Source organism: Nanorana parkeri, unplaced genomic scaffold, assembly GCF_000935625.1.
Source record: "Nanorana parkeri isolate BGI_ZX_2015 unplaced genomic scaffold, ASM93562v1 scaffold216, whole genome shotgun sequence".
In the NCBI taxonomy this organism is placed as follows: Eukaryota; Metazoa; Chordata; class Amphibia; order Anura; family Dicroglossidae; genus Nanorana; species Nanorana parkeri.
In genome coordinates, this window is record NW_017306484.1 from 1,512,551 (window position 1) to 1,527,978 (window position 15,428).

The 15,428-nt window shown below is 46.0% G+C and overlaps 1 protein-coding gene across 2 annotated transcripts in view; it reads right to left on the reverse strand.

Moving 5' to 3' along the window:
• Positions 1-5,572: 5,572 nt before the first annotated feature.
• KARS (lysyl-tRNA synthetase) overlaps positions 5,573-15,428 on the reverse strand; it is a 29,426-nt gene continuing 19,570 nt past the window's right edge. Inside the window, exons 1-11 of one of the 2 annotated variants that reach the window (XM_018555890.1) lie at positions 14,893-15,019; positions 13,799-13,985; positions 13,455-13,580; positions 12,655-12,774; positions 11,788-11,950; positions 10,855-11,028; positions 9,570-9,655; positions 7,242-7,327; positions 7,016-7,142; positions 5,842-5,985; positions 5,573-5,755 (exon numbers count right to left, since the gene is read on the reverse strand). In XM_018555890.1, the coding sequence (XP_018411392.1) occupies positions 5,672-5,755; positions 5,842-5,985; positions 7,016-7,142; positions 7,242-7,327; positions 9,570-9,655; positions 10,855-11,028; positions 11,788-11,950; positions 12,655-12,774; positions 13,455-13,580; positions 13,799-13,985; positions 14,893-15,017 (1,422 nt within the window). In that variant the 5' untranslated portion in view covers positions 15,018-15,019 and the 3' untranslated portion in view covers positions 5,573-5,671. Of the gene's footprint in view, positions 5,756-5,841; positions 5,986-7,015; positions 7,143-7,241; positions 7,328-9,569; positions 9,656-10,854; positions 11,029-11,787; positions 11,951-12,654; positions 12,775-13,454; positions 13,581-13,798; positions 13,986-14,892; positions 15,020-15,428 lie in introns of those variants that run through there. The other variant, XM_018555889.1, reaches the window with a different exon arrangement.

Consider the following 15,428-nt stretch of genomic DNA (forward strand, 5'->3'; position numbering starts at 1 on the left):
GGGGGGGGGCGCGGCATGTCCTGGTGGCTATACAAATTACTTCCAATAGAAAGCTGACAATTGGCTTTATAAGGGTAAACAAGCTCCCGATTGCTTAAGCAAGTCTGCATGTGCTGCCGCCGCCATTGTAAGCTTTATGGCAGTGACAGCAGCGAAAGGATGAAAGGCCGACTCCAACCAAACCATATACCGTGTTTCCCCGATAATAAGACACTGTCTTATATTTGTTTTGGCTCAAAAAAACACACTTGTTCTTATTTTCGGGGTAGGTCTTATTTTTTTAATGTATAACAATCCAAAGTTAACGCAAATCCAAATTAAATAATCCAAAATGCCAAAGTCAAGAATAGGGTGATCAGGGCAATCAGGGGTGCCGTCCCTTTCCAAGAGCAATTTGTTAACCAATCCCTGGCCAGAAATGAGCGAAGCGAGCTTTCACTATCGATTCATCACAGGCGGAGTGCATTTGGTATCACTCCGCTAGGAGCCGGCGCTATAGAAGAAACATCGGCTTATGTGGCTCTGCTCCCTGCGTTGCCGCCTCGCTTCCTCTAGCGCTGGCTTCGTTGGCACCGCTGATTCTCTCCCGCGGCTCTTCAAGTTCTCCCTTTTGCCACCACCGGCCCTGGGAATGGTCACAACTAGGTCTTATTTTCGGGGTAGGTCTTATATTTTAGCAATTCCCAAAAATAGTACTAGGTCTTATTTTCAGGGTAGGTCTTATTTTCGGGGAAACAGGGTAGTTCAGTAGTATTCTCAGGGACTCCAACGACGGGATATCCCCCCCAGAATTCCAAAATGATGATGTCACACTCCTTCAGTGATGTCCTATAATAAACAAATGATTGAAGGATTGCGGATAGACAGGTTGGTACAAACCAATGTTGGGAAATTCCCCCAGGTGGTCCTATAATAAACAAATGACTGAAGGATTGCGGATAGACAGGTTGGTACAAACCAATGTTGGGAAATTCCCCCAGGTGGTCCTATAATAAACAAATGACTGAAGGATTGCGGATAGACAGGTTGGTACAAACCAATGTTGGGAAATTCCCCCAGGTGGTCCTATAATAAACAAATGACTGAAGGATTGCGGATTGATAAGTTGGTACAAACCAATGTTGGGAAATTCCCCCAGGGTGGTCTATAAGAGATCAAAGAACAGCTTATCCTGCCCATCACTGACCACCCAGACCGGAAATATCAGTTTTATCTGGAATTTCTCTTTAACCACTTCCCGTACAGAGCTAATTTTTAATTGTTGCACAAGATGATAAAATCTGAATTTTTGGCTTGAAAACAGCTTAAAAACCCTTAATGATATATTTTCTGAAAGCAGAGGCCCTGCAGAATAAAAAAGAGGGGGCTGCCAGCTATCTATGTATGGCCCAATACAGGCCAGGAAAGCCTGTGGTGTTAAAGCTAAACTCCGGGATAAGCTAATATTGTCTTAATGTCATGTGCTTTCTTTATGTGTTGTGTCTATTTCTTCCAGATCTGTGCAGTAATCCAGTGGGAAACGTGGAGCTTCCTGTCATAAAGACCAGTTGCTGCTGCTCTTATTCCTTGAGCAGGGTGACTGGTCTTGTCTATGCCCCTTCTTGTAGTTTTCTGCAAGAAGCCTGTAGTGGGAGGGGCCTGCTGGGTCCCTCCCACAGCTCTGCCCTCAGCACAGTGATGATGTCACTGCTACTGTAACAAGTTAATATCTGGGTTTGGAAAGGCATTTTGTGTATACAACGTGGATTCATATGCTTTGTGACTACTGAGGAATATATTTAAATGAAAGCTTCTGTGGCCTGAGTTCAACTTTAAATCCTGCCATGCTGGAACTTGTAGTGCCTCTAGAGCTGCGGCGGGGACCGCTGTCCCTGTATGGCCCAGTGCAAGCCAGGACAATATATGGTGTTACAACCTGCCATGCTGGGACAAAATAGCTCTCCTTATATAGCCCAGAGCAAGTGCAGGCATCCTGAGGCACTACAGCTGCCCTGGCATGCTTGTAGTTGTAGCTTTATCTGCTTCCATTCATTACCCAGACATGCTGCTCCAAGGCTCGTCGCCTTCCTGATTACGTCACCCTCGGCCTGACACGCTCAAGTATTTCCGGAAAACTGAAGGCCAGCGTCTGCTAACCTCTCACAAGAGAAGCTTGAAGTGGCCTTTCCACCATTATCAAAGCGTATCCGCTATACCGACTTGAGAAACGGAAAGTAAAAGAATAGCGGGCGAGGTGAGTGATGAATTCTGGGAAATGTAGTGCAGGTTGTGGATATGACTCACGGAGTGAAGGCCGCACAGGACTACAACTCCCATAACGCACAGCGCTGCTCGGCTACAGCGGTCACATGGTTTCTGCAGCTACAGAGTTAACTGCATCCAAATGATTAACGTGTTATCAAAAATGTTTATACACAAGCACACCTTCAATTTCCGTCTATATATGATTATTTTACTAGATCCCTGTATTTATATAGCAGTGCAATATAATAAACCAGTCCCTAGCTACAAAGGAGTTTACAATCTAATGCTCTTCCTCCACTTCCAACCAATACTACTAGCTACTATGCACTTTAGCAATTAAAGTAGAACTGAAGCCAAAACTTGTATTTTTTAAAAAGTTTTGGATAGAGTAAGGCAAGGTTATAACCCCTCATTTTTATTTATATTTTGCCATCTGTGGCTCACTGGGGAGATTTCCCGTCACTTCCTGTCTGATAGCTACAAGAAGTGAGAGGAAATCCTTCCAAAGAGAGGAAAATCCCTGGTGATCAGCAGGGTCACCAGAACTAGTGTCCCCATTGGAAGATCAGTGAGCAAAGTGTCACCAGCACACCAGACAAAATGGTGTGACGCAACAATCTGCCGGCCGCAGTATTGAACAATGTGGTCCTATGATTTGTGCCCCCACACAGGAACATTGCTTTGGGCTCACATATACTGATTTACTATTTGTTATGTATGATTTGGATACATGTATTTAAATATTATGGCATTGCAGGGGTTGGGAGCTGGTGCTTTTACTGCTTTGCTATTGGGGTAAGATATCTGATGGATGTATATATATTGTTGATTAATTTTTGTACTTGTGTCATACTGAACCTGATGAAGGGAACCCTGCGTGGCCCCGAAACATTGCTACAATGTGACAACATGCGTCAATAAAGGGCGATCACTTGACCATTGTTTCTGGTGACACTTTGCTGCCTCAGTGATTCCAGCTGTGCCATCTGCGGTCATTGCAGCACCCATCTCCAGGGGTTCCCGGTAAGGAATGCAGCGGGACACCTACAGGATCCCATTAGAAGCAGTGGCGTCACAAGGGCGGTGAGGCCCACACACAGGTGACACCATTGGAGGGGTGACACCAAAAGGACCGACAGTCATTTTGGTGTCACCCCCTCTGAAAAGTCGGGCTCTCGGTCCATGAGTTTCAGGAGAGAGGAGGGAACCCGGCGTACGTCCCTTCCTTTCTCTGCCAGCGTCCATCACCAAGATGACAGCCGGCAGGTATGACAAAGATAGCCGCGCATGCGCGATTACATCATGGCAGGGTGTCACCCAGTATCTGCTCCAGGTGACACCCGGCCTTGGGACACCCCTGATTGGAAGGTTTCTCATCTATAAAAGTTTTGCCTTCAGTTGCACTTCATGAAAGCTTAATGCACACGAAGCTTTCAGGCCTGGGTGCGGATTGCTGCAGCAGGAATCACTGGTGGCGATGTTCCGCTGTGGCCACTCAGCCTGGACAAAGCAATGACAGACAGCGGCCACAGCAGTCTGCCCGTGTTCAGAGCGACTTACTTGTGGTTAGAGACAGGTAATCACCCGCAATCAATATGAAATTCAAAATTTAGCAATTTTGTGACCCAGTGACGTCATCACTGGGTCCATCTGCTGCTCTTTGCATTTGGTGGGAGGGACTGGCAGGCTCCTGTAAATCTCACAGCATTCTGCCTTGGATTGCATTTATATGAAAGAACACATCCCCAGCATAGCATTGAACGCACGTGTCAGACTTTAGCTATGCACTCTACTTATCAATTGCTTGAGCATGCATGCAGAGGGATTGGGAAGAGTTGTTCTTTCCCATTAAGCGCAACAATAAAATGACTGATGGCAGAGAAAGTAAATAGCTCTGAGAGACAGGCAAGGACAGTACAGATTAGGAAGAGGAGAGGAGGACTGATCAAGATTGAAGCCGTTTATGCAGGAAATGAAGTGGGGAGGGGTTCAAGATAGCTGCTGCAGGTTTAAAGGGTTATACTGAGAAGATGCAGGTTTGAAGGTAATTTACAGTAATGCGTACTAGTAGTAGGAGGTCCTCTCCTGTGTTACAACTGATTACTCTCAATTGCCTGCAAAAGGTTAGGCCGGAGTACACCTATATAGCTTTGTGTTTGGTCATAAACAATTTAGCATTGTGTGATCATTAACGATCAGCAGCAGCAACATGTGATCATCTAGATCAGGGGTAGCCAAACTCCGGCCCTCCAGCTTTGGTGACACTACAAATCCCTTGATGCATCTTTCTCCGGCAGTCATGTCTGTGGCTGTGAGAAGCTTGCAATGCCTCATGGGATTTGTAGTTCCACCACAGCTGGAGGGCCGGAGTTTGGCTACCCCTGATCTAGATAATGGGTAGGCAACCTCGGCTCTCAAACTCTGGTGAAACTACAAATCCCATGCGGCAATGCAAGACTGAAGAAAAAGTTAAAGAGAAGAAAGAAATACTGCCAGCAACATAGGTTTGTCTTTTGCAATGCAGAGGTGAAGAAAAGATGTCCTTCCTCCTAGAACACAAGCAAAAAAAACTGAGGCATGCTGGTAGTAGGAGGGCTTATCCTGGGCTGGCTTGTTTTTTGTTTGCCAGTGTCCAATTTTCCTGTAGGTGGCAGTATAACTTGGAACGCAATATACTTCCTGTATCCCTTAGGGCAGGGGTGCCCACAAGGTTGATCGCGATCTACCAGTCGATCGCGTAGCGATCACTGGTAGATCGCCATGTCCTCTCCTCCCGTCGCTTCTCTGGATCCCCGCTGCTCTCCCCAGTGGGGATCCGAGAAGTAAAGGAACCAGCGGCGGGGGAGGGCGGAGGACGGAGCCGCTGTCACTAACTAATGCAGAGCAGTGAGGAGAGAGAGACGCTCGGCCAGGATCTGACAGCCGGCGCCTCTCCCTCCCTCACTGCTCGTCCGTTCTGTCACAGCGCCCCCTTCCTCTCCATTGTATAAATTATTGGAAACAGCCAATCGGACCGCAGCAACTGTCCTTCCCAGGAGCTGCCTGATACGGCCGTGCACGCAGCTGTACGTGGCGGCCGATTCTCGTGTGAATGAGGCCTTGAGAGGCCCAATTTCTCCAACTCCAGGGCTAAGCCCCACAACTGCCATTCCCCTTGTCTAATGAGAGCACCTCATAGCCAATATGGCCAATCTGGTTGGACAGAAGAATGGCAGTTGAGCAAAACGGTCTTTTAATCAGGGATCTAGATAAGCATAATATATTGTGCCTCTCCCCGCCCTCCATTACCACCACACACACACCCCAATAAGACCATTCCAGACGTGGAACATTTTCATAATTTATTTTCAGTATAAAGTAGAATGAGCTGCATCTAGGTGCAGACAGAGCCACAGACAAAAACACCCTAAAAGCAGATAAAATGAGGTTACACAGATGTTCCAGAGCTCTGGCTGGGTGCCGGGTCTTTCTTATTGTCTTCTGGCTTCATGGCAGGGAACAGGAGCACCTCCTGGAAGAATGGACAGGTGGATATTAGATAACTGGGAACAGAACAAGCCCACAAACCATCCAAGTGTTCCATCAAATCCTACGTACCTTGATGTTGTTAGAGTCGGTCAAGAACATGGTAAGGCGGTCAATGCCCATTCCCCAACCAGCTGTAGGGGGCAGCCCATACTCCAGAGCAGTGCAGAAGTTTTCATCGATAAACATGGCCTCGTCATCACCCTCTGCTTTGGCCTGGAATACAGCCAAAGAGAACAGTTTGTATCAGATTTGAACATCTTTATGTTGGCATAAAAATACATTGGGATCTCTCTTTAAGAGGTAGTATCTGTGGCTGGGCAAAGGGTATTCTGTGCTGGTCTGTACAGCCTATACCCAGGGCCGGATTTCCCACAAGGCCGAGGCTAGGCCTTGGGGCAGCAGGGAGTAGAGGGGCAGCAGGGGTGTGGAATTCCTATCTCCCGATGCCCGGGACATGTAGTTCCGGATGCCAGGTGGGTAGGTGTTTTCTAGATTTAGCCCGGCTTTGGGCAAGCAGAGCTAAATGTGAAGCGAGGAAGCCGCCGCTTGTTATGTACAAGTGATCCCAGCGATGTCACCGAGATCACTTGTATGCAATCTGCAGGTCTGCCATTCTCCATCGGGGGGGGGGGGGGGTGGTTGTGGGGGTAGGGGGGCGCATTGAGGAACCTGGCCTTGGGGCAGCAGCCTATACCCCACAGCACAATCAATGGAAAAATTAATAACAATAGGACCTTCAAATGTCACCCAGCCATTTAAAGGGTAATTCCACCTCCCAGGCAAATTTGGGAAAGTTGAATTACCCCCAATCTGTGCGGCCGCCCAGATCACTTGTAGCAACCTGCATGTGTGACTACGTACTTTACTGCAAGTACAGAAAAATATCTTTTTAGCTTAAAATGGGCTTTCAGGTGTGGTCCATTGCGTTCGCATGTGTTTTTGATGCGTTCCAGACCAGAAAAAAATGAGACAAGCAGTATTTTTTTTTTTGCCTGGTCCGGAACAGACAGCGTTGGTGTGAACAGAGCCCAGAAATACCATAGGGATACATTGGGATGCTTTTTTTGGTCGGGGAAACAAACTGTTCTGGTCTGGACATGATACGGACATGGTGCGAACAAGCCCCAAGGACTGGTACGCTGCAACATGCTACAGTTTGGGCTTTGGTAATAGATATACTTTAATAAATGTCAATCTAGCTTATGTTCCATCAGGAATTTTTCCTCTGCGAGTCACTTTTTACCTTAGATTGATCTTCAAACAGCTCCCTCTGCCGGATAGGGTCGTTCATTTCAGTGTAGGCATTGCAAATCTCTTTCTTCATAATGAATAGCTCAAATCTTTCCGTCAGCCCCTTTTCTGACCGGTGCCTGGCACACAAGAACAATGTCACATTAGGGTCACCAGTAGAGAAAACAATCCATTATCAAAAGGGAAAAGTTCCAGAAAAGATCAGGTCAGAATCCTACCATTTGGCAAGAGGGCTCATGATTTGAGGATGGTCAATAATAAAAGTTGGATTAATGCATGTGACCTCCAGGAATTCACCGACCAACTGAAACACACAAAGAAACATGGTAAAGAATTGAAATTTTTTAAGATATAAGAGTGGGTCCAACTGGTATCAATCTAAGCACCTCCAAGCACCCTCCATCCAATCTTTAATCCCAACTGCTAATAAAAGCTGCATCTTACCTCCCAGCAGCTCCAGGCTCCCTCCAGCTACCAGTACCCAACCACAGCCACTACGGCAAGAAACATGGACAGGATTTGTGTTTTGCGACAGTGCCCCTGTGGCCTGGCCGGGGTGACAGTGCCCCTGTGGCCTGCCAGTGTGACAGTGCCCCTGTGGCCTGCCAGTGCCCCTGTGGCCTGCCAGTGTGACAGTGCCCCTGTGGCCTGCCAGTGTGACAGTGCCCCTGTGGCCTGCCAGTGTGACAGTGCCCCTGTGGCCTGCCAGTGTGACAGTGCCCCTGTGGCCTGCCAGTGTGACAGTGCCCCTGTGGCCTGCCAGTGTGACAGTGCCCCTGTGGCCTGCCAGTGTGACAGTGCCCCTGTGGCCTGCCAGTGTGACAGTGCCCCTGTGGCCTGCCAGTGTGACAGTGCCCCTGTAGCCTGCCAGTGTGACAGTGCCCCTGTAGCCTGCCAGTGTGACAGTGCCCCTGTAGCCTGCCAGTGTGACAGTGCCCCTGTAGCCTGCCAGTGTGACAGTGCCCCTGTAGCCTGCCAGTGTGACAGTGCCCCTGTAGCCTGCCAGTGTGACAGTGCCCCTGTAGCCTGCCAGTGTGACAGTGCCCCTGTAGCCTGCCAGTGTGACAGTGCCCCTGTAGCCTGCCAGTGTGACAGTGCCCCGACGACACGTCACAGCCATAGACCAAATAATTATTCGGCTGGGATCAGCATAGTGGCCATGTTTGTTTAATAATGAATATGACACATTAGAGCAGCTTTTCTCAACCAGGGTGCATCCCGGGGTGCCTTCTGGCTTTTTCAAGGGGTGTCTTCAAATTTTTGCTAAGAGAGGGAGGAGGTTGAAGTCTTACATGAAGGGGTCTTGTGATGGACAGAAGGGGCAGAGGGGAAGAAACTTTATATCTTTCATGCTTTTAAAAGGTGCAGTGACTGAAAAAAAGAGAAAACAAGGTTGAGAAACACTGCATTCGATTATAATTGGTTGGGAGGGTAACAAAAATAACTTCTAAACCAAGCAGCTTCCGGTGTTGCGGCAGCCTTGGTCTGGCTCTGATAAAGTCTAGGAACCGATGGCTCCTGGGTTTACTGAAAGCAAAGGGCATTAACCGTTCTACATCAGGGAGGGCATGTCGGGGCTTTCCACTATTTGTTGAAGGGAAAAATCTCCCAAGTCCGGACAAAGCAGTCTTCAGGCCAATCTGGTGACCTTGTAGTTCCTCCTCTGTTGGGTGAGGGAGGTCCTTACTCCAGCACTGAACAGAGTTTACAAAATTTGTGGGACCCCATTCAGTGCAATTATACTTTGAGCCCAAGTTTTTGCGATGATGTACCCCCAGGGAAGAAATTATGTATACTTGTATGGAATGGCAATGTGTCACTAAATGGACTTTTGCTAATTACTCTTATGGTGTGCTGGTGACATCATTTCTTCTCTGTGCCGTCTGTGGTCACTACAAGCACCCACCTGTTTGCACGGGTTTTTCTGATGTTCCGGTAAGGAGTGCAGCAAGGCTTCTGGTTTTTAGATGTACCCCCAGGGGGGACAATCCCTGTCAGCTTAGGCTCACAGGAAGAGGGGTTAATTGATGCTGGCAAAATCTAGTGGCAGAGAGGATCTTATGCAGAAGGTGAGTATTGCAGTAAAAAACAAAACAAAAAAAACAGCTTTTCTGTTTTTAAGTTGAGCTATTCTTTTTCTTTTTTTTAAGCTGGAATTCTGTTTTAAGCAAATGTATTGATCCAGCACTAGACAATGTTCCTCCTTCTGGGACCCTTTTCCAGCCATGGTGCAACAAAGATCTTCAACAGCCAAAACACTGCTGTGGGCTGGGTAAACTCCTTTGAAATTATACATTGAGGGGAATTTATCAAAACTGGAGCAGACAAAATCTGGAGCAGATGTACATGGCAACCAATCAGCTTCTCTGTATCATTTTCAAATCTTAACTGAACAAACTGAAGAGAGAAGCTGATTGGTTGCCATGCACATCAGCTCCAGTTTTTGTCTGCTCCAGTTCTGATAAATTCCCCCCCCCCATTATGTTTTGTCATCGTTTTAATCTTTGCTAGTACTCCAATATGATCAGGCATAGTAGAAACCTTACCTTGTCAAGTAGCCTTGCGGTGGTCCTCGGAGCTGGGCATTCAACTTCCTTCTCCGCACAGATTTCATCTAGCATCTTACGGGTCGCTGGAATTAAAAACAAATAACTGATCAATACCAAAGTCCAGTAAGAAAGGAAAATATGACAGTAAACTCAAATGCGGCATCCTAAAGCAAAAGAAATGCAGTTTATAACAAAATTATCAAAACTTCATTAACAGTATACCTTTAAAAAGGGCAACTCTGGGCAAGGCTATAGACCGCCGTTCAAATACTTACAAGTAAAGGAGGGAATAAAATGGCAAGAAAAGCCCCTTGCAGTTTGTGTGTCTGCTTGCTGCATCTAACAAAGAGGCTTTGGACCCCCCAGAGGCCCTAAAGTGGACTATGATTTGATTATAATATGGATGCTGCAGCAGAGCTCATAAATGCATGGAAATATCCTGTTGCCCTGGTCATTTGGTAGATCTTTCCAATCCTTAATAACATTCACAATAAGCAGACCAGGAGTTCCAACTTTGCTAGGACTTCATTTTTGCTGCCTACCTGTTCCAGGTCAAATAACTAAACATTCCTATCCTTAAAGTGATAAAGGCTAGAGTCCCCCCCGACGTGCTAAAGTAAGGACTTAGCATAAATGATGCCTCTTAATCCGAAATTCTTCTCTCCTGTATTTTTCAGCTGTCCCTCCAGCACTGGTGCGGGTTTCTGATCAAGCGCTGACTCCTCTGTCCTCCTCTTCGCTCATGTCCCACGGTGTCTACGCGGGTGCACGCTGCTCCATACACTTACCTTGTGTCTCTCCTCCTCTCCTGGCCGAACATCTGAACTGTGCATGCGCCCGCCCAAAGATCCTTTGCGGCCAGCCGAGGACTTTTCAGATGTTCAGATGCTCCGCAAAAGGTTTTTTTTATCGTTTTGCATACATCTACTGCTTGCTAGCAGTAGATATATGCAAAAAAATGAGGGTTTAGAGTAGTAATAAAGTTAAAAATATGCATTTCTATTCCCAATAGATGAACTTGGATGTTAACCTCTGAATTAGATTTCTTGCAGCAAATACAGCAGCAGAGGGGCATAGAGACCACTGCTTCCACGGAGACAGAAAGGGACCTTCTCCACACCATGCTGGTAGGGGACAGAATTTTCAGCTAAGGCTATGGATATCATTTTAAAAAAAAAAATGGACTGCAGGACATTGAACACTTTTTGTAATGTATTTAGCTCATTTAAAAATGAAAGTACAGGAGGGCTTTAATATTAAAATCAGTTTTAGCTTCCATTACCTTCAGTCTCAAACTGGTCTGTTGGAGGGAGTTTCTTTCCCAGGACTTTCTCCAGTTCGTGCACCATGCTGATTCTTTTGAATGGTGGAGTAAAGTCTATTTCTTGGCCAGGTCCGTCAGGTCCTTCAGGGTGATACGTGATTTTGTAGCAACCATGTATGTGTTTAACCATCCCTGCAAGAGAAGCACAATAGAATTATTTCCTCCGAATTCCAAAACATTTAAATCTTAAGTTGTGATTCCTTTTGTTTTATACTTTTGTTCCAATACACCAACATGTGCGGATCCACTGATGCCGAGTTATATGTTGCTTCTAAAGCTGCAGAGCGAGGGATCCACGGTTAAGCGGCGACTGCCAAGAGGAAACAGACGTCCGAGAAAGGATCTAGAGCGGACTGCTGACCGCAATACAGGAGACTGTCAAGTTGACCTTCACCCATGTGGTCAACGTGGCTCTGTTGAAGTATAATACTGTGGCTTTGCGATTAGCAAAGTGCACATAGGCAATGGAGACAAGACACTGGCGCTGGAGTCTATCCTTAGCAGCCTCACTGATGTCAGTGTGAGCTCAGGAGTACAGTGGGAGCTGTACTACCCAGGTAGAATAAAGGGCTTCAACAAGAATAAAGAACACTTCACAAAACTACACTATAGATGTAAACTACTATAAAGAACTCAAATTATGAAAAGCACGGTGGCCTTGAATAAAAACTAACAGGGCTAGTTACAAAAGGGTGAAGAGTTTGGAGAAGGCAGGAGAAGTGAACAATCTAGGGCAACATAGCTGAACTGGAAAGTGAGCTGAACTGAAAACTATTTCCAAATCAGCTATGTTGTCCTAGATTGTTCACTTCTCCTGCCTTCTCCAAACTCTTCACCCTTTTGTGAATAACCCTGCAAGTGTCTGCTGAATATACTAAGGCAAAGTCTTACCTGACAGCAGCTTCTCAGTGATTTCCATGAGGTCGTGATAATCTGCATAGGCCATGTAAAATTCACAGGTCGTGAACTCGGGGTTGTGAGTCAAGTCAATTCCTTCATTTCTAAACTGCCTGCCCACTTCGTATACACGGTCAATGCCACCGACCACCAGCATCTGTAGGAAACATTTGATAATTGTAATACATTAGCACTGGTAAAAGCCACCTTAGTAAAATCCTGGTTTACGCTTTAGTTTGTTGTTATTTGCCCCTTTGAACATCAGAGTTTAGGCAGGTTTGCTGCCAGATAATGACAGGCAGGTAGACTCCTGCCCATACTCGATAGTGATCGGACCCACCAATCCTTTTCTCTAGTAAACCATGTAATAGACTAAAGTTAAGCAAACCTGTCAGTACCCCAAGGCCTTACATTCATGGGCTGCAAGTTAAAATAGGCTTTACAGAAGGCTCCAAGCTGTTTTGGGGTTTTTTCAGGGGTGTACTGAAATACTTTAAAAACAAGCTTCTAATTGGCTTTAGCACCACTTCAAACTTGCCACTATTAACAAGTTGGACACTTGCTGGCAAATCGCTATCCCCTAATCCTTCCTTTTTGGCATATCATGAAGAGTGGCCTTACTGGCCAAAAGGAACATGAGACAGGTATCAGTGCCAGCAATCAACATTTCCAGTAATTTTTGGGACATCTGCTGGAGCCTGTGCAGTACCAAAGGAAAATGACAGGGGTATTTCAAGACATAAATGCACATGAAGAGGTTGATGTATACAACAATACCACATTCAGTGAATCTGTACATAAACTCTGTGACCCATCCTGTTTCACCCCACACCTCTAGCTCTGGGAACATGTTATGCTTACCTTGTGATAGAGCTCAGGAGCGATCCTCATATACAGGTCCATGTCCAGCTCATTGTGATGTGTGATGAAAGGTTTGGCAACAGCACCTCCTGGAATAATGTTCATCATTGGAGTTTCAATCTATCAACAGAAACACATAGAATGCAAAGTTGCTCATAATACATGGTCTATCCCAGGGATGCACCGAAACCGTTTTTTTGGTATCGAGTACCGATATTTTTTTCCGTTATTCGCCGATACCGAAAGTCCCATTAAGGAAGCCAGGCGGCATGTAATGACTCGCCACCTGGCTTCCTGAATAGCCGGGAAGCCAGGCGGTGTGTAAAGACGCTCCACCCGGCTTCCCGATTAGCAGGGAAGACGTTCCCATGCTTCTCATCACTAGATAACGAGAAAGCATGGAGCCGGCTTTCTTGGCAATCAGGAAGCTGGGCGTCTTGTAATGACGCGGCGTCCTGCTTCCTGATTGGCCGGGAAGCCAGATCCATGCCGGGCAAATCAGAGCCGGGCGCCCGCCATTACACAGCGCCTGACTTCCTGGCCAGTCATATAGTCCAGCCTATACAAAGAAGAGGACTCTATAGTATAAAGGATGTAGAGAGGATAGCTATGTGTATTGGAGGTGCCATTTCACTGCTAGCATGGACACTAAGAGTTGCATTGTGTACAGTGGGGGTTGGATATAGAGGGAAGACCAATGGGTGTGTTGGTGGTGGGGTCTCACTGGCCTGAAGGCTGAATCACTCACGTGTGAAAATGGCACATAGGTTAAACATGATGTAGAAGATGAGATTAGTTACCTCAAGGAACCCCAAGTCATCCAGGAACCTGCGCAGGTAGGTAATAATTTTTGATCTGGTGATAAACTTTTGACGTACATAGTCGTTGAGAATAAGATCCAAGTAACGCTGTCGGAATCTGGTTTCCTGCAAGACAAGCAAAGAAAAACTGATGATCATGTATGGTGAAAGCCTTGAACCTGAACATTCAGGCCTCCATCAATGGCTGAGTACACCTTTTTGAAATGGCAAGTAACTCTGGGCAATAGAAAATCATCAGTGAACAAAGCAGGTTAAAAAAAACACAGTCACACAGTATACTGCAAACTATGACATGTTTATTAAAACAGAACGGTGTGATGTACCTTGTCTTTTAGACCAAAGTGCAGGTGCGGCAGCATGTGCAGACAAGGCGACAGCAGCGTCATCTCCTTAGGGATGATACTGAGCTCTCCCTTCTTGGTTTTCCCAGGGTTCCCTCTAATTCCGATAATGTCTCCTCGGCGCAGCTTGTTATTTATTGCCATAAACTCTTCTTCGGATTTGTAGAATCTGTTGGGTTGGGGATGATATGATCATTACACAGTATGAACCGGTTTTGAGTCATTAAATATTTTCAACAGCTTGTGCAAGTCGTTGAAAGGCCATACATAAGTATAAAACACATGCAGGATATTGCTAATCATTCCCATGGCAATGACTAATGAAATCCCTTTATACAAGATCTACAAAGCTCTTCCACTAGCTTCACATCTTGTTTTTATTCAAGACATCAGTCAAATCACAAGAACAGTGAGCTTCCCCAGGAATGACAGATTAAACAAAGGCTGACATTTTGTTGGGTTTAGTTTCCAATCTGTTCACTGAATGTGTTACAGACTAGAGAGAAAAGCCAGTTAAAGTGCATCGAAATCCTCATATTCAATTTGCTGAGATGCCGCCTCTTTGCTCCTACCCAGCCAGATGGGTCAAATATGCGTTTCCTGGAAAGCATGCAGTGTTTCCTCCGGCTGGCTCATGCATCCGGTAATGACATATGAGCCAGTGAGAGGAACTCCTGCATGTGTTGATGGAAACCGGTATTCAACAAATACGGCCGGTCGAATACTTGCCTCTTCTTCTCTGCTGCCCGACCACTGCAACAAATGGGCTGCTAGAAAGACAAGTACATTGCCTCTTCTATCTGGGGTATTCTTTAACATGCAAAGAGACCCTGTGTGTCACTTTAAATATTAGCTTAGGTAGGAATTATTTTATGCCTATCTCTCTGAAAAAAAATATCATACATTCAGGCTTCCCAACACTTCCTGCATATGTGTGATAATGCTGCCACTCTATGCCCTGCATGAAATTGTACTGTTGTCATTAGACGCACGTTTCCACTGTGACCGCCATTACCCATTTGCAAGACTGCTCCAGCCGAAGCACCGCAATTACTTTTTACATGTAAAACACTTACTTAGAATTGGCCATCACTTGCAGCTTCACAGCTTCACCTCGTAGATCATAAAAGATCAGCTTGGCTCCAGAAATACGCTTGGCATGGATCCTGCCTATAAACAAGGAGCAGGATACAGATGTCATCCTATACACCGAACAGTTCACCAGCCAAAAGTATATATTGGCGTTGAACGCGCTACAAAACGGAAAGGTGTGAACCAGGCCTTAAACATTATTGGGGACTTGGGTTAGCATAGTTTTATATAAATTCTTCACTGAACTGAAAATCTTTTCCTGGATATATTATTAAAGAGGGTCTACAGCTAGCAGGCAGCAACTACAACAGGTAGCACTTACAAGAACACTCAAGGACAGATTTCCTACAGTTTGTTACTTGTGATAAGGCACTGAACCTAAAGTGACATTAAAAGGAGAACTAAGAGATGAGTGATTTCCACTCACCTCATAGTTCTAGCCGACCTGTGACAATGAGACTGTCACAGGTCGGCTCAGTAGATCGGGAGGTGAGCGAACACATACCAGGTTTGCTCACCT